Source organism: Stegodyphus dumicola, chromosome 10 (assembly GCF_044657685.1).
Source record: "Stegodyphus dumicola isolate Sdum_Otavi_A_Nest chromosome 10, ASM4465768v1".
NCBI lineage: Eukaryota > Metazoa > Arthropoda > Arachnida > Araneae > Eresidae > Stegodyphus > Stegodyphus dumicola.
Window position 1 is genome coordinate 83,480,138 of NC_140777.1, and position 20,579 is coordinate 83,500,716.

General features: G+C 34.7%; 1 protein-coding gene across 1 annotated transcript in view; it reads right to left on the reverse strand.

Moving 5' to 3' along the window:
* The window catches only part of LOC146995008 (uncharacterized), a 216,132-nt gene that overhangs the window by 169,024 nt on the left and 26,529 nt on the right, over positions 1-20,579 (reverse strand). The window contains exon 3 of the mRNA XM_085826078.1: positions 17,937-18,025. Coding sequence (XP_085682204.1) covers positions 18,016-18,025 — 10 coding nt within the window. The 3' untranslated portion in view covers positions 17,937-18,015. The remainder of the gene's footprint in view (positions 1-17,936; positions 18,026-20,579) is intronic.

Sequence of the window (20,579 nt, forward strand, 5' to 3'; positions counted from 1 at the left end):
TCCCAATCCATCTTTATCTTCAGTCGTTAAGGAAATTACGTTTTAGTTTTCTTGTTTCATCAATAGATGGCGCCAGTAGCTTAACTTTTTTCCAGCCATTCTTATCTTATCGTATCTCGTCCATTTGCACTTAGGCAGCCGAGGAATAAGGTTCTGTATTTAAACTTCGAAACTAATACTGCAATGTTTAGAAATATTACGCTGATTCTTGTTGTTTGACTTCTCCAATAAACATATTTGTATTCATGCTTGGAAAGTTTGCTCACTGTTGTATTGTCTCTGAAATCTGGACCTTTCCACGCAGACAGGGTGCTTCAAGTCAAGTCGCTTGTCAGCGGGATTCCTCGGGATTTATAGATATATTTCCTGGTATAGATTGCATTCTAAAACATTTTCATGATAACTGGACTTCGAGAAATTTGTGACTTGCTTTGTTTTTTACTATCCTTTAATACTCGTACTTTCAGCTAATTTTAAAGATTTTTAGTTGCGTGAAAATTCTAAATCAGTCTGAAAATGTATTTTATTGAAAGTGAGTGTAAATAAAATAGTGCATACATCTACGATACTCAGAATTTTGCCATATGTAAACAGTTTTCTTCTCAAAGCATTGCCGGCCGGCATAATGTTTATAACAAATTTAAAATATTCAATGAGTACTTCATATCCACTAACTGTGTGTCTACAGCTTTTACAAAGAAATCACAACGCACATAACATTCTTAAATATAGCTGTCTAAAGCATCCAGTACTATATTCTCACGACAGTCTTCGTCACGATCACAAACAAGCATACATGGCTATGACCACAGTTTCTCTGCTTATGAGGAGTTTTAATAGAAGCTATGACATATATTTTACTGCCGGTCCATTTAACGAAACATAATATTAAGCAATTTAGCATTTTTCATTGCTTCAATTTCTCTTTGGGATTAGATTCAAATGTTTAAAAATCTTATATTTGGCGTTGTGGTGATGGCGATAAGGAGCGTGCCTTGCGCCCTCCGATAAGTGTGGCAACCCTAGAGGAGAAGTTTCTTACGAGTAGCGAGCAGAGCGAAACAGGCAGGCTGTCGGGCAGTGTGCGCGAAGTTCCTAAATAAAGCTTAATTTTTATTGTGCACTATGTCTTGTTAATATTATATTAATGCAGTAAGAACATAATCTGTGATATGGAATTCGAGGATTGGTGGTAAAAACATAACAGGAAATTTCCATAATGGTAACCCGGACTGTGTTAAATCGTATGAACAGTTCTCAAGCACTTTCGGTTTTGACTACAAGCCATCACTCAAGATCTCCAAACCAGAAGTAATGGATTACATCGGTTTTCATCCTCCGAATCACAGATGAGTACTAATTATAGAACATTTTATAATTCTGTTTTCTACTTATCATTTAATTTAATTTTCTTTAGTTAAATTTTTGCTTTTATTTTGGCTTAAAAACCTTGCACAATGTCTGATGTTCATGCCGTCCAAATTCCGGTTTATAACCGATCAGACCCATCTTTATGGTTTATTATGTGTGAAAGTACTTTTGCTCTTGCCACCCCCAAACCTATCACAGAATCCATTACTAAATATAATTATGTAGTTTCTCATCTTCCTCCAGATATCGCATCACTAGTACGGGATTTACTTATGAAACCAGACCCTATTGATCCATATGCAAAGCTTAAAACTGAGTTAATAAATCGTTCAGGAGAATCTTCTCAGCAAGAAATTCGCCAATTATTATCTGGAGAAGAATTAGATTCTCGAAAACCTTCCGATTTGCTTAGAAATATGAAACGTCGAGCAGAATCTTTAAATGTTCCTGATAACTTAATGTTAGAATTATTCCTTCAACGTTTGCCTTCGACTGTTCAGTCTATTTTGGCAGCGGTTTCCAATTTAACTGTAGATAAAGCTGCAGAAATTGCCGACAGAATTTTAGAAGTAAATCCAACCCCAGGGACTTGTGCCGTTTCTCGCACAGTCGATCAGTCTCTTGAGCATAAATTATTTAAACAAATAGAAAAATTAAACAAACGTATTGATCGCATTTCTCTTTCTCGTGGTCGCTCGCCAAATCGCGGAGATCGCAATAAGGAAAGAAGCAATTCCAAAAGGAGAGATTATTTTATTCTGTTTGCTGGTATCATAGACGTTTTGGGAAAAAGTGTAGAGATGACAAATGTACAAAACCTTGTTCATGGCAGGGAAACGAAACCAGCAAAGAATAGAGGCGACTTATTCTTTGCCTCAAGTTTCACGTTGCCTGTTCGTACGTGACCGTAGAACAAACCTTTCATTCTTGGTCGATACCGGCTCTGACGTGTCCTTACTTCCAGCAAATAATTCTCAAAAACGGAATTCGTCCCAACAAACACTTTTCGCTGCTAATTCTTCTACTATTCATGTTTATGGTCAAAAAACACTTTCTTTGGATTTCAAATTAAGACGACAGTTTACATGGACTTTTCTTATAGCAAATGTTAGTACACCCATTCTTGGAGCAGATTTTCTCCATTTCTTTGAATTGGTGCCTGATCTCAGAAACAAATGTCTCAAAGATTTAAAAACGCATTTTAAAACCGTCGGTTGCGTAAAAAATGCAAGCATTTATTCAGTAAAAACTGTATTTAGTGATACACCATATCACAAAATTTTAAAAGAATTTCCTTCAGTTACTAGATTACCAGATCCTAACCAACCTGTTAAACATAACACCGTTCATTATATCATAACTAAAGGTCCACCTGTGGTTGCAAAACCTCGTCGGTTAGCTCCAGATCGCTTAAAAATAGCAAAACAAGAATTTCAAACTATGATGCAATTGGGGCATTTGAGACCTTCGAGCAGCAATTATGCATCCCCACTTCACATGGTTCCAAAAAAGGGAAGTCTGGAATGGAGACCTGTAGGAGATTATCGAGCATTGAACGCTCAAACAATAAAAGACAAATACCCTATTCCATGTTTAGCCGATTTTACTGCTGCATTGCACGGTACTAAAATTTTTAGTCATGTCGACCTGATTAAGGCATACCATCAAATACCAATTAACCCAGCCGACATCCACAAAACCGCCATATGCACACCATTCGGTTTATTCGAAAGTATCCGTATGCAATTCGGCTTATGCAATGCATCTGCGACTTTTCAACGTTTTATAGATGAAGTCACGCGGGATTTAGAAGGCGTTTACGCTTTTGTTGATGACTTGCTCATAGCCTCTAAAGATTCTGAGGAACATTGCAGGCATTTGAAAGCTTTATTTTCCAAACTTCAGGAATATGGACTTTGCATAAATGTTTCAAAATGCACCTTTGGTCAAACATCTATTGATTTCTTAGGTTTTCACCTTAGTGAAAACGGAATTGAACCTCTTCCTGACAAAGTCAAATGTATTTTAGATTTTCCTCAACCTATCACTCTCACTCAGCTTCGCCGATTTTTAGGCATGTTTAACTTTTATAGATGTTTCATACCTAAAACAGCACATATTCTTTCTCCTTTAATAAAATTGTTAGAAGGCTATATTAATAAAAAGAAATCTCGTTCTCGTGTTCAGGATTCATCCCCACAATTAAATTGGAACGAGAATGCTGAACAAGCCTTTATTGCTGCCAAAAATGCCATTGCTCAGGCTACCCTTTTGAGACACCCTATTCCCGGAGCCCAGCTAAGCATCTGGGTAGATGCCTCAGACGTCGCAATCGGCGGCACACTTATGCAGTTGTCTCAACAAACATGGGAACCTATAGCATTTTTCTCTATGAAACTCAGTAAAAGTCAACAGAAATGGTCCGCGTACGATAGGGAATTATTTTCTATTTATTCTGCAATTAAGAAATTCCGACACATGTTAGAGGGCAGAAATTTTATAATTTATACGGATCAAAAACCGTTAATATACGCTTTTAAACAGAACCCTCATAAATGTTCACCTCGACAATTGCGCCATTTAGATTTTATTTCTCAGTACTCTACTGATATTAGGCATGTGCAAGGTTCAAAAAACGTCGTTGCTGACGCTCTTTCAAGAATCGAAATTGATTCCATAACAAAATCTCCATTTTTGGATTTTAAAAAATTTTCGGAAGCTCAACGGCATGATCCGGAGGTACAAGACCTTCTCAAAAACAACACATCATCTTTGAAACTGGAATTTAAACCGTGCCAATATTCTGATGGTAATATTCTTTGTGACATATCAACAGACATTCCTCGTCCATTTGTTCCGAATTCCTTTCGCAGACTCATCTTTAATCATCTGCATAATCTGTCACATCCAGGAATTGCAGCTACTACGAAGCTTATTTGTTCTCGTTATGTATGGCCCGATATGAAACGTCATATCAAAAATTGGGTGAAATCCTGTGAATCTTGCCAAAAATCGAAAATTACTAGGCATACTAAAGCACCACTGGGCACATTCTCTCTTCCTGATGCACGTTTTTCAGAAATCCATATGGATATCGTCGGACCGTTACCTCCATCAGAAGGCAACGTGTACCTTTTGACTCTAATAGATAGATTCTCCAGATGGCCTGAAGCCATTCCCATCCCGGATATGAAAACGGAAACCATTTGCAGAGCCATCTTCAACTGTTGGATATCTCGTTTTGGCTGCCCATCGATCATAACAACAGACCAAGGTTCTCAAATGAGATCCGCACTTTTTGCAGAATTCACGCGCATTTTGGGTACGAACAGAATCACAACAACAGCCTATCATCCAATGTCAAACGGCATTGTTGAACGATTTCATCGACATTTAAAATCTTCTCTCAAGGCTCACGAGACCCATAACTGGACTGAAACACTACCAGTTGTTATGCTTGGTATTCGGACAACCGTAAAGGAAGATCTACAGTCATCTTGTGCTGAACTGGTGTACGGCACAACTCTCAAGCTGCCTAGTGATATGATAACGTCATCTAAGATATCTCCGTATGACACACAATTTATCACGAATCTTCGGCATAGAATGCAACAGTTGAATCCAATAGCAACATCTGCACATTGCCAAGAAAAATGTTACGTAAGTGCTACCTTAAAGTCGTGTACGCATGTATACTTACGTGTCGATCGAGTAAAGCCACCTCCGTGCCAACCATATACAGGTCCGCATAAAGTTCTTTCTAGAACGGACAAAACTTTCACAATTGATATTAACGGTCTGAAATCTACTGTGTCTATAGACCGTGTGAAACCAGCCTATTTGCTTTCGGACTCTAATTTGCCTGAACTAAAAACAAATAAAGACTTAAAGACAGTTCAGCAGAATAAATCTGCAAACGAACTCTCTAAGACACAAACTGTCACCAGATCGGGAAGATATGTTCACTTCCCTAAGAAACTTGCTTCTTACATAACAATTTAAAACACTTTTTTAAAATTCATATCTTAACATATTTCTTGTTATTTCATGTTTATTATATGTGTCAATACCTTGTTATATATTGAATTGCATTTTGATCTTTTCTAATTTTATATTCTAATTTTGTAATCATAAAAAAAATACCCGACAGCACGGATACTCTGAGATAATTTCATAACCTATGTCGTTCCTTTGAATAGCCATTAAAGGAACTGGGGGGAAACTCTGTGGTGATGGCGATAAGGAGCGCGCCTTGCGCCCTCCGATAAGTGTGGCAACCCTAGAGGATAAGTTTCTTACGAGTAGCGAGCAGAGCGAAACAGGCAGGCTGTCGGGCAGTGTGCGCGAAGTTCCTAAATAAAGCTTAATTTTTATTGTGCACTATGTCTTGTTAATATTATATTAATGCAGTAAGAACATAATCTGTGATATGGAATTCGAGGATTGGTGGTAAAAACATAACAGGAAATTTCCATAGCGTACGATAGAGCGAGCAAGTCAGCGAATAAGCCCTGATTTCAAAATTAAATATCTCTCCAACAAAAATCGATAGAATTATGCGGTAAACTGTACATTTATTAGCAAAACTGTAAAAATGGTGTACAAAAGTTTAGAAAATTTAAGAGATGGCGCTGTGCACTGAAAACTCTTTCTCTGAAATGAGTAAAAAAATTAATTAATAGAATAAAGTGAAGCAGCCTTTGCAATCAAAATACAATTTTTGAAAATGTTCACCGTTCGAAACAATGAGATGGCGTAAACAAGCAATGAAATTTGACATCACGTCTTGCAATGTCTCGACGGAAATGGAATCACATGCAACACCAATCAACGATTCAAGCTCACCTAGAGTATCGGGATTGTTTCGGTAGACAGCGTCACAAGGAAGTCACAAGGACTCAGATCGGGAGAATATGGAGGCCAAGCTATTCCTGTGTCAGTAAATTGAGGATAATCTAACGCAATTACTCTATTCCCAAAGTATTCATGAAAAAAGGGAAAAACTTTATTTGTTCGATGTGGTCGAGCCCCATCTTGCAGGAACCAGTCGATACCTGGTCGATTCTCCAACGCTAGTTGAGTGCTGACAAATTGTTCCAAAATTGTAACGTAACGTTCAGTAGTTATCGTTTCTCGTACGAAAAAGGGTCCGATAATGCCTCTGGCGCATACCGTAGCCCATGCCATAACTTTAGGCGAATGCAGTGCTTTTTCTTCACACAAATGAGGATTTTCGGTACCCCAAAATCTTCAGTTTTGTTTATTAACGATTCCATTCAAATGAAAATGTGCCTCATCTGTGAACCAGATGCATGTTATATCAAATCTGTCGTTGTCGATCATTGTTAGAATCTGATTCGCAAAGTCAACCCTTTGTTATACAGCTTTCATGAGTTATGGCCTGATGATTTTTTTTTTTTTTTTTTTTTTTTTTTTTTTTTTTTGTATGGAAACAGCAGTAGGCTATTTTTAAGTATTTTTTGTGTGTTCGTGTACTTCAAAACTGTCTCTGATGCAATCCATCGGATGCTTTTCCTAGAATTTTGCTGAACAAATCCAGAAACTTTGGCTGCATTTTCAGGAGTGACTACAGTTTTGCTTAGGCCCAACATTTCCCTTTCAATCATCAGCCACGCTGCCAGTCCATTCGAATTTTGCGAAGAGCATGCGAATGGTTTTCGCATCGGGTCCAACTGGAACACTGAATCTGTTTGGAAACTGCGACGTGTTGCCGTAGGACTGTGTTCTAATCGGTAAAATTCCAGAACCAGAGTACACGTTGTTCAATGGAATACATTATTTCACTTTCTACGCTAGCCTCTTTTCACTAGCAAACAGTTGTACAGATCACTTCCGATTTCGAAGCACATTTTAAAGGCTATTGATAGGTCATTGCGATTAGAGCGCCATCTGTTAGCGAGTTTCATAACTAAATTTTATAAACTTTTGTACACCATTTTCACAGTTTTGCTAATAAACGTACAGTTTACCGCATAATTCTATCGATCTTTGTTGTAGAGATATTTAATTTTGAAATCAGGGCTTATTCGCTGATTAACTCTGTACATACATCACCTGTTATCCGGGGCTTCATTTAATCGTGATAACTCTTGAAACACATTAACCACAGGTACAAATTAACGCAACTTATTTTCCTATAAATTACATCTAGAATTAACTTAAATATAAATTTATAGACACTCAGGTATTCTAAAATTAATATTGATAACTTATATGTGCAAAATAATAGTTATAGGTTTTATTTCATTTCGCATTCGTATAATTTTAACATATTTCAATCAGAAATTAATAACAAATTTTGTAATAACAAATTTCAATCAGAAAAGTTTTGCTCTTTTGTTCTAAACTTTACAGAACATTTGAAAATTTGATTACACTAGATAGATAATAGACCGTTTGCTTTCAACAACAAATCAAAATCATATTCATTAAAAATAAAAGCAGAAGAAAATCTCACGCTTTTATTAACCTGCTTCCCCCCAGAAAAAAAATTAGTTTCAAATAATAGCCTGTTTATCTTTATACTACACATTGCAAATTAAGTAGGCCAAAGATGCTTTTTTCCCACAGAATTTTAAGTTGGTTGCCAGTAATTCTCTTAAAACCGCTTTATTTGCTTTCATATCTGCTTTCAACTACTTAGAACTCGTTTAGAAAACAAATTAGGATTATTGAACAGTTTTGCGCTTGTTTCTGTCAAAAGAGGAAGTACTTTTGAATACGTTTTAAATACGTTTTGCATTCATTCATTTTAGTGTAGTAAAAATGAATATAATGCCTAGAAAGAGAACAGGATTACTGCACGTAACAAACATACATTCATGACTGTAAAAAATATTGCTTCCGAGGCTTGGTGTTGGAAAATTGAGCATTTCTCGAATTCTGAGGACACACAATGAAGCACGGTTATTTTCTTCAGAAACGAAAGGCAAAAGGAAAAGAAAAACAACTCCAAAATCTGATCGATTCCTACCTGAAATAGTGCTTTGATCTAATAAAATCTGGCAAATACTTTAAAAGATATCCATTGTCTACTGGTATTGATACTCATCCTTCAAATGGCGCAACGTAGTCTTCTCACAGTTAGTCAGAAGACGAGAAAGCCGATTAATAAACAACTTTTGACACGTTAAATGAACTAAAATCGGTTACTGTGGCCAAAAACTTACAAATCTTGAATCATAAATAACTATAAAATGGTCATTTCCAGCGATGAGACTCATTTATGTGTTCATGGTTACACGCCTAACGTTGTTGACGAAGCAAGGTGAATCAATAAAACTTCAACATATCCAACAAACCATTGAATACCCACAAAAAACAAAAGTTGTTGCGTTTTACGAGTATGTGGATTTAGAGTAATTGACGATAACAGTTGACGAAGAATAAAACACAATTTATTCGAAAGTATTATACAGGACAGTTCCAAAGACACGTTTACAGCCGTCGAAAAACTACGACAAACGCACTGAAATAATCAGCAACACAGCCGACAGGTTATCAGGCTCAAACGGAGAAGAGAGCTTCACGCCATAGCACTAAAGTACAGCTCCCGACTCGGTCGATCGCTCTCGAGCTAATCTCTGAACTAAAGACTTTACTACTGAATTCAACATACTACTACCGAACTCAACATACTTTCCTACTCTGCATACAGGCAAGATATATATTTATATATATACCCAGAAGTCAGAAGCTTGACCTACGTTCGAGAACATTCTAGAGCAAACCACTAAGAATTCGTTCTAGAATGTTCTATCTCCTTCTGTTTCATATCGTCAGTTATGTCGCCAAATCTGGCGACTCTGTCTTTCCTTGCAACTTTCTGGCAGCCCTAAACCTGTTTTGTGGAGAAGCTATCTTACAGCAGCTAGGCATTTCGCAACAATATTTTGAGATTATTTTCCCTGCACTGCCAGTTTAGTTCCTATTCATAGGATGATGAATTCATCGAAGTATAAAGAAGTTTTAAAACGTAAGATGTGCCGTTTTGAGAAACTTTGCAGGGACATTTCAGCATTACTTGAAATCTGTCAGAAGATTCACTTTGGCAAATGAAATTATTGTGCTAAATTGGCCTGGAAATTCGTCAGACTTAAATTTCATAGCGATTTCATGATAAAAGACTAGTAAAGGTCCATGACTAAACGCATTCTGGAGGTCATTTCTGCTAAAAGAGGGGATATTTCCTATCCATTTTATTATTATCATTATATATGGAGGCATGTACATAAATTATCAATAACATCACTTTATCACAATTAATTCACACGCTATAGTAACCGCACAGAAACATTTTATTCTTATAATGAGAATAATTAATTTGTTTTATATAACGTTGTTCATTTTTTATTTTCTTATTTCTTATTTTCTTTCTTCTTTCTTTTATTGCTTTAACAAAAGATTATAACATTACCTCTCATAAGTGTTAATCTTCCCAGCGAAGAAGTTCATTTAATGACATGAATATTTTTAGTATACTCTGATATGCTTCTTCAACCTCAGTCTATGAAGAGAAACTTCTTTAAATGGATTCCTTAAATTGTTCGCCAAGTGATATCCTGGCATTTTGTATCCATAATACAAATACGTGGATGCAGAGTTGATTAAGCGAATGTTTTTAACATCACAAATATCTGAAAAATACAGTCTATACTGAGTTCTTAATTCCTACCAGTCTGATAACTACAATGAAAAAAAAAAAAAAGTCTAATGTGGAAACCACATGAATTCCTTGTACGGCCTATTAAATTATACACATTTTTGCTGCATTTCATTTAAACTTATTTCCGCGAATTTCATTAGAGATATATTTCTTATTCAATTAATTCAGTTTTCACTTCGCGGCAAGGCAAAAATAGATAAAAACTCAAAACATCTTAATTAAAATGTAAAAATGTAGAAAAACATAAAACACAAATTACAATTAAAACAGTTAAAAAATTTTTTATAACTAAAATTAGAGTTTCTGCGCAAAAACAAGCAATTCAACCAGTGCGCAAGAAGGAGCGTTTTTTGGTACAGAAACCTGAAAGTTTACTTTTGGTCCCACTTGGCAAAAAGACACCGAAGTGCAGAAACTGACTTAATACATTATTCTGCTAAGTTCCAAATGTAAAAAAAAAAAAAAAAAAAAAAAAAAAAAAAAATGGGTGCTCTATTAGGTTTATTCGTGCTTTAACAACTTTTAAATTGTTGATAATTTTACAACTATTGCATGCAGATTAATTAAAGGCATAGAAATCTTAACCGGAAGATAATAACAACAAAATTCAATCCCTTTTAAAGCAAAAAATGCACAAGTTACCAACATATAAAAATTTTAAAAACTGAGCTCACCAAGCTGAGTAACAGAGTGGATATATATATATATATATATTATAAATATATATTTATATATATAGAACGAAATTTAGAACGAATGTTTCACAAAGACAAAAAATTTTGGAATTCATAATTAATAAATTTCAAATAATCCTATGAATGCAACAAAGAATTTAACAAATAAAAAAATCAAAACTTTTAAACAATTAATGCTCCGATTCTAAAAAAAATTAATGAAATTTAAAGAAAAAGGAACAAACAGAAGAGGAATTCAATCAACTTCGATGCCCCTTCATCAGGGAGAAGGAACATTTGTAAAGAAAAACATCTATTCTGAATCCATTTTAAGAAAAATAGTTCTTTATTCTACCCTTACGTATAGATGTCAGGCAAAAACATCGTTAAATTGCATTAGATAGCTGTCAAAATGGATATTTTCGTTGAAATATCACACCCGAAATTTTTCGTGATTTTTATACTTCCTTTACTAGGAAGGTACAAGGAAGTATAAAGGAGATTCAACCTCATATGAACATGATTTTGAAGGTTCAAAGATCGTAATTTATACTTACCAAGTTATTCATTACAGTTGCCTAAAATTAAGTACTTAAAATTGAATGGGAAGGAAAAAAAATTCATATTAGGATTTTAAATAAGCACATTTTTGATAGCTTTGAATCATCTTCAGAAATGATGTGTTATTTTAAGTATTTTCTTTTTTTAATTTTCTTGCGTTAACTCTTGGGACCACTGTTTCAGTCCAATGAAGAACTTAAAATAAATTTTCTTATAAAAGTAATATGAGGAAAGGTATGCTCATATAATAAAAGATATTAAAATAATTTAATTAACCTACAGAAGCGGTAGGAAACATATAAATGGAAACAAAGATATAAATGCTCACAAAGATAAGGGGGAGTGTGGAAATGAAACTTATGAAACTAAAAATCCGTATTTAACTACTCAACAAATTTACTTTTAATTAAATACGCTTCTTAATAATTAAATACTGTCATGTTTAAAAATAAGTTTTTTTTTCCAAGGAATGCCTAGCACAACCAATAAAGGAGAAAACAATTCTTCAGTAATTCTCCAGAGTAGCGATATAACTTGATCCATTCCTTCTTTATCAGTGTTAAAATTCAGATCATATAAACAGCAAGCAATATACATTTCAGATAAAAATGTGAAATTCGTTTACCTGAATTTCATTTATATTGTTGTTTTTCATTGCAGCTTTTAAGAGTATTTTGAGCTAATTCTTATTACACGGATCTTCACAATTTAGGGCAAGTTATCGCCTAAATTTTCGTTGCCAAAAGTAAACCAGAAACTGAAATTTTATTTCCTGTTCGTACATAAAATTAAAGCAATTACAGACTAATATCTCTTCAACTTCCATGTAGTTAAATATATTAGCTATTGTTAATTAAGAAACAGTTCAAAAATTCGCGATCGCTATCTAAAAAAAAGACGATTTTCACCAATGCTATAATTTTTGTCATATTTTTATATCATCAATACTTTACCAGTATTTTTGTTAGTAAATAAATGTCGTATCAATAAATCGTATGACACTACATTCATTTATACAATTATATAGAATATAAAATTATATTTCAGTTATTTGCTTACATATGTCGTCCTTGACGATTGTATAAATTGATGCAATTTAAACTAAATTTTATATGCTTTATATTAAGTTCTAAATATAAACTTAATAAAACCAAATATTCATTTTATAAGAAATATTTCAATATATTGTTTACTAAACTACCTTCTGTGATACTCCATTGGCCTTCTAAAGACAACCATTCATGTAAGATACCGTACCATGTCTGGCTCTGTGCTTTTTATCACGGACAACGGAATCAGTTTCATTCGTGCATGTTGTAGGTTAAATGGCTGCAGGCTAACTTCAAAACGGAGCACAATGTCTGTTCAGCATTTTCTCTCATAATTTCTACTGGGAGTATTGTACCAAATTTTTATATATTCCTTCGTATTATGTTGTTCATTGTCTTCATTTAACCCCAGAAGAAGTCCATTCATGATAGGTTCGGTGTAGGTCCATGTAATACCAGCACGATAGGGATCCTCCACATTACACAATTGACGTCCGCCGACACCTCGACTTAACCTTTGGACAGCGGTGGATAGGTCGCGGTGGCCAGGTTCATTGGCCTGCCATCACCGGACCTATCATGCATAGATTGCTTCTTCTGGGATCACATGAAGAGTTTGGTGTACGAAATGCTCGTTCCTTCATTTGAAGACCTCGTCACTTGAATATGTGTAGCTGCCGGGAGGACCCGTGACATGCCAGGAATCTTCCAGAATGTAAGGAATTTAATGCAGCGCCGCTGTCAGGCCTGCCTGACGACTTCTGGTCGTAATTTCAAACACCTGGTGTAATATAACCTTTCAATAAAATATTTTCTGTCCCATTAATGTATTGCTGTTTCTGTTCTTCTTCCCTGCTTCTTTGTATCATAGCTCGCAACTATGGCATTTGTGAACCTGCATTCCTATGTGATTCCGAGTCCTCTCTGTATCCCTAACACATCGTGCAAGTTTTCCAGTTTGGTAACATATCATTCGGTATATATATATACAGGGTGTTTCATAGATCATGGAACAAACTTGGAGGGGTGGTGGAGCGTACTAAAACATGCATATTTTTACAGGAATGTAGGGTCTAAAGTTACGGGTTAAGGCAGAAACGCAAAAAAACGACACGAGAGGAAAATGTGTATATGTACAAAATCAAAGCAAAGTGCTTCTTTGCAGCAATACATTATTCACAATAAATGTTTAAAATTGCGACCACCAGCAGTAATACATGCTTGGTAACGTCGCAGAAGGGATTGACGAACATTTTGAAAAACGACAGGCATTTCGCTCACGCTTGTAGCCGCAATGGATAGTCGTGCAACGAGGTTCTCCAGTGAGTCAACGAGAGTCTCGTAAATAATGCTCTTCAGATGACCCCATAAAAAAATCCAAGCCTGGATAAATCTGGCGAACGGGGGTGGCCATCGAACGGGTCCACTACGGCCAGTCCATTGGCCCGGAAATGTCCCATCCTTGTAATTGCGGACCCGCACGTAGTTATGGGCTGGTGCACCATCATGCTGGAACCACATGCGATCACGAACGACAGCCGGAACATCTTGCAGCAATTCCGGTAGCACCTCTTGCAGAAAAATATAACATAAGCCGTTTGTACGTGCAGGTAAGCGGTATGGGCCTATGAGGTAGTCAATAATACCCGCCCACACATTCACGGAGAAGCGGGTTTGGAATGCATGTGGACGTGTGCCGTGTGGATTATGAGTTGCCCACACGTGCATGTTGGACTTTCTGCAAATGGTATGGGTGCAAACCATTTTCATGCAATACTCTCCAAACGGTGGAATGACTCAGCTGCAGACGATGTGCAATAGCTCTTGTACTTGGCTGAGGTGATTCATACACAACGTTCAAGATGAATTCTTCAATGCGAGGTTGTCGTGCACTTCTTCTTCCACTCCTAGTGTCAGAGGTGGCTTCAAATGACTCGTTTTCACACAGAGACCGATGCAACCTCTCGAACATTGTGTGCTTCGGCATACGCCTGTTCGGAAACAGTTCCTGGTACACTGTAGCTCTGCTCTGCCGTTCCCATTAGCAGCACCATGCATGACATGCATGTCAGCTTTTTCTCTATGCGTAAACTCACGCATCACGCTCGACATCAGAGTTGCGAATGATCCTCTGATGCATCGGATCGTGGTTTGTCCGGCTCACTACCGCCCTCTATCGCTGCACTGCCAGCCAATCACAGCTGTAGTTCCTATTACTGTTAGTGTTCCCTTTTTTGAACATTTATTGTGAATACTGTATTGCTGCAAAGAAGCGCTTTGCGTTGATTTTGTACATAAACATATTTTTCTCTCGTATCGTTTTTTTCGTTCCTGCCGTAATCCGTCACTTTAAACCCTACATTCCTATACAAAAAGTGCATGTTTTAGTGCGCTCCACCACCCCTCCAATTTTGTTCCATGATCTATGAAACACCCTGTATATATATATATATATATATACAATAAGTAAGAAATTTAGAACAAATTTTACACAAAGACCCAAAGGAAGTGAAATTCAATACCAATAAACTTCAAAATATCCTGTAAATATGCCAAAACCATAAAAACACAAAAGAGTCGTCTCTGTAAACCCTACACGCCCTGCAAGTTTGTCGGTCTGGTACCGAACCACCCTGTGTGTAATAATTAGAAGTCCATGATGTCGCTGCTAACGAGTAAAGCCAATTAATGAAGCACTCCTAGCAGTTTGAACATTGTATTCTTGATAAAACATTTTTAGAGAGGCACATCTAAAAAAAAAGTGGGGGAAAGTGGCCTTTCCTTGAATTGCCACTTTTTTATTCTTTGGAAATATTTGAAGAAAGAAAGAGCAACAGCGCTAGTAAGCTAGCACGATAGCGATGAGCAAGAATAGGAATGTGAAATGTCTAAGACGAAAGCCTGTTTTAGATTATTTATATATATATATATATATATATAATTAACATATCGGTTATTGAATATGAGAGGATCTATTGATCTCACTTTGTAACGCAGTTTATGTTATTCTTCCTTTCTAGATAAATATTAGTAAAATTGGTGATCAATACAAAGGAGACTGAATGAGGTTAAAATAGTTAATCTATGACTTTAGAAAGCTTACATAATCTATATAATATTATCTAAACTCATCTAATAGCATTTTAAACTCTGAATTTATTAAGTTTTAAGAAAACTTTGTTGATTAAATGTTTATTAATGTTACTATATGTTTTTGTCATTTGTTTGGTATAATTTTAAGAAGTGATTAATAGTATTCATTTAGGCTAAGACAAAAAATGTTTTTCTGGCTCCTGAAGAAAAAAAATCTGTAACTGATCGCAGTCAAAATCGGTATAGAGCTTTATTCAAAATTCATTTTAACCTTTTAACTGTCATGCCCAAGATAATCTCGGGCACAGGACTAGTGTTCGAAAATGTCACGCCCGAGTATTACTCGGGGTAATTTTTTTTTTTTTTTTTTTTTTTTTTTTTGAGTGCATCGTATTGTTATACCCGAATATATATCGGGAGACGTTTATTTCGGCTTCATCTCTTTGTCAAACCCGACTGTATCTCGGGAAAAGTTAATGTGCGCTCGGTTCAATAGATGACAGCACTTTACTGAAGATTTCAAAGGTTAGAAGTTATTTGGTTCAAGGTGCATGGGATCTTTTTGTTGTAAAATAGCGTCCAGTTCTTTGAAACGTTATATAGATGATTTAGATTCTTCAACCGAAGATGAAGGATGTGTGTTTGATGAGCAGTATTCATGATACTTCCATGGTCAGCCTCAAAAATAAAAAATGGAGATATACTCAAGCCGAAGATTGTTTCTAATTACGGTCTAACTATGGGTGGTGTAGATCGCTGTGATCAGGAAATATCCTTTCATCCAACAATCCGAAAACGTCAGATAAAATATTATAAAAAGATACTTTTACATTTACTAGACAAGGTACTCTGGAACTCATGTTTGCTCTATAAAAATGTAGTTGGGAAACGTATTACATTTTTAGAATTTCGAATCCAAGTTGTAGAAGAGCTTTTACATAAATATGATGATGCAGCTTCTGGACAAAAGAATGTTGTCAGACCACCTACAATAGATAACCCTGCCTGTCTTACTGAACGACATTTTATATCCCATTTTCCTCCTATTCCTGCGAAACGTGAGCCTACAAGATAGTGCAAAGTGTGTTGTTCGAAAAAGGATAAAAATGGGGAAAAGATAAGGAAGGTATCACGATTCTGGTGTAGTGATTGTGGAGTTGGTTTGTGCTTGGAAAAGTGTTTCCAGTTGTACCACATAAGACTGAATTACTGAACTACTAATAGGTATTCACTTATATTTATTTATGTTTTAGAAAATAGTTAATTTTTTTCATTTTTAGAAAATAATGCTCCACTAGAAGCGAACTTTGCAACCGTCATGTTGAGTGACAGCTGCCTCAAAGAAAATATGCAGTGGCTACAAAACTTTAAAAATTTTACCCATGTACGTCAAAATATCAATTTTTAACTACTTAAGTATATTTTATTTTGTACTAAACATTTGGTTTTTGCAATAAAAAAATTTGACAATTTGTGTACCCAAATCATCAAAATAACTTGACAGTTAAAGGGTTAATCAAAGGCTACTTCTGCGCTTAGTTCTAAAGTTTATATTGGCGTCTTTATTTTCCAGTTAGATAAAAACTATCCTTTGAATTTTTAATCTCCTTTTCTACACTATGTTGTAAGATATGAATAGGATCGCGTTTCGAAGCATTTTATTGATGAACTGTTAAAGTAAATGGCAACATTATTGACGATTTAGGCTGAGTAAGTGGCCTTTTTTCTTTAAAAAATATTTTTCTGAGGAAGTATTACTTTTGTTTTTTAATATCGAACAATTTTTATATTTAAATATATTTGAGACGTTTCAGAAATTTTGTTTAATTTTTGTTGCTTTGTTTGTATGATATGTACAATGTTCATGTCTTTTGACGTTACTTATGTGCAAGTGCAATACTCATACGTTTTTGATACCTTTTTATATTTTTGAAAATAGAATCAATTTTTCGAATACACATTTATAATCAGAAAAAACCTCTTCAAAATCTCAGTTAAAAATTTAATTATATGTTATGTCACTGAAGGTTATGTGTATCGTTTTTAATATCTATGACCACAATTTAAATAAACTATTTTGTACATTCAGTACTTAATGTGTCTTTAAAGGACTAAGGTTTGATGTCTTTAGTTCCTTCGTATGCAGTAACTGAAATACTCTGGGATCATATTTGCAACATTTTTTAAATCAACGTTACATTACATTTTTAATGTATTTATATTCTGTTTTTGTTTGAATATTATAACAAAACAAACAAACAATAAATAACGAAATAAAAAATATATTAAATTAACTTATTTTTATATCTATAGATCTATTCTAATACTTCCGTGAATTAAATACCACAGACTGGAAGGTCAAAATTTTACGCAGTGGAATTTTTTTTTTTTTTTTTTTTTGTTATGCTCATTATTTTTTAAGTACTTCAGGTTTCTTCGATGAGAATTCTTCGAAGAGAAAGAAATTAATTCAAAAGCTGAAAAGAAAATATTTCAACGTACTTTTGCGTCATCCTGCAAGAAACGCCAGGAGCGTCGATCCAGCTTTTCAAGAACCACAGCGCCCTCTGTCGGTTACATATCATATTACTCTGAAAAGAAGAGAAATCGTTGAACAAATTGAATAAACATGCAGTTTATTTGATTTGAAATGTTGCTTAATAAGTCATTTGCTCATTGGAGTATTTCTTCCAGAACTCTGTTCTGAAGCGCTAAATTGCTAGAGCTTATTTTAATACATTTAAATATAAAATTTCAACAACTCTTATCAGAATCTTACTTAACTTTATCCATTTAATTCACAATAGCCTCTTTGATTTATGTTATCTTACTATTCTATATTCTAGAAAATCATACAAAAAAAAAAAAAGGCGTCTGTAATGGACTATTTTTAAATTGAAACATCATTTTATCTTTTACGAGAATAGTTTTGCTTAGTCAATTACTCCTGAAAATGTTTAGCTCTTTTTAAAATGAACAGGAAGAAAAACTTGAAATTTCCTATTGGAGAAGTTAAGTGGCTCATTAATTTAATTTTTTCCTGGAATATAAGAAGTATTTCCCTTTTTTCCTTTTTTTTTTTTTTCCGAAGAGTAAGTTCGCAATAAAAAGGCTTTAATGGGCAAGATTAAATTGCATAAAGCGAGGGATATGTTTTAAAATTCGCAAGAGAACCCTGATAGTTGTCCACTCGTAAAAGACAAGTGCTGTCAAAACAAATGAAGTGTTTTTGCAATCTGAGCTTTTCAGTTCCGTTTGAGAAGCAGAAAAGAAAAGGGACAGCGGGGAGAGGAGTGTATTTTAACCGTTACAGTATGACTGCTCTTTTTACAATTCGATGCTTTACGTTATTTTAATACTTACAATAATTTAGCTCAAATGATTACAACATAGCAGTTTAAATACTAACAAAGAATCCTTTTTTTTAACTTGTAAATGTGATACGATACAAAAAAATATTAGTTTCAGTTTTTCAGTTTTTGAAGAAAGAAGTAGATTACAAAAAATGCGCTTAGATATTTTTTCTATATTTAGTACTATTGGATTGGACTGGATTAAAGGGATTATGGCAAAGCTCAAGGAGTCTATCTATTTAAAGAGAAAAGGAAACGAAGCTCGTGGTCCCATTATACATGCAGTAAAATCACAAAAATTCCCACGCATCCGGATTCGCCGGATGTGAACCTGGTACAACCACTGCTGCCTTACTTCTTAGCCACTGGCAAAATGTTCGAAACCATGGTGATATTAAAATGTACGGAAATTAAACTCAACGGGGAACAAAAATATTATTTACGCAAATAGACCTTAGGGATGTAGACTCTTGCATATGCAAGTTAAGTCAAACGGCTTTTGATGTTGTATAGTCATAACGTGAAGTGCATGCCAAAAGTAATAACAGAAAGAAGAGAAAAAGCTATTGGGTAGTCTATTTCGCATGAGCTATGTGGAATGCGGAGAATATGGGAATCTTGATGGGCAGAAAGCGGTTGACAGAAAGTATAATAATAAGCGTAAGTATGCTGTAGTGTCTGTAGTGTAATGAACAAACACAAGGAAAATATCTAGAATAATAACATTGGAATGCATACAGAAAAAAAAATTACTAAAACAATTGTTTAACTCCCCAAAAAGGCGTTTAGTAAATAAGTATGATGTGGAAAGCATATGGTATGGTCGGATAGAGTAATCGTCTGCCAAAATATCATACAGATAAGGCCGGCTGCATACTATATGCAATCAATAACAGCCACACCGAGGGCAGGATTTTGAAGTTCCAAAGTTTGCACCGGGCGGCAAAAAAAAAAATGTAGCGTCGGTCCTGCCATACAGATATCACAGTAACAACATTCATTACAGTGATATTTCTAAAATAAAAGTGTAGGCGTTTATTTTAATTTCCTAACAGTTATTTTTATTTTTGCAGAAGCTTTAATCAAGAGACATACTCTGAAAAAAATGCCGATAACCTGTTAATAATTTGAATTTCATTTATATGATTAAAATCTTCTCTCCCCACCAAATTTAAAATATCATTAATAGTCTTTCCTCATTTCAAGTCAGGTAGGACATATACATTCTTTTCATCAAAGTAACTATAGCTTCATCTGTAATTTTCAAGGCAGATTAAAAGGCACTATAACAGCTTGTAATGAAAATGTTACAATAAAATAATTTTGATAACATGAACTATATGAAGATGATTAGTATTTTAAGTTTATGGGCAAATTCTAGTGGATGTAAAAATTTCGCTAGAAATCGTTATATAAAAGAATTTCTCCGGATATTCTAGAATTTCATTTTGTTTTAAATCCTTCTTTATTAGAGTTCTCTCTTAAAATGCTCTAAATTATCTAAAAAAACCCAGACTTGGAGAAGCTTGTTTCTCACAAACTGAAGCAAAGAATTAATTTATATATATATATATATATTATTATTATTGTTTTAACTGCATATTATCATTTTAACTCATAACCAAATGCATGTCGTCTTCAAAAGAAGTGATTATGTCCAAACTGAAAGATCAGTCAATGAGAATCCTTTAAGTCATAGTCTCGTGGTTATTTGCACACATTATTTAATTTAAAATGTTTAAATAACTAAACTGTCGTTAAATAAATATGATTTGATGTATCGATGCCTATT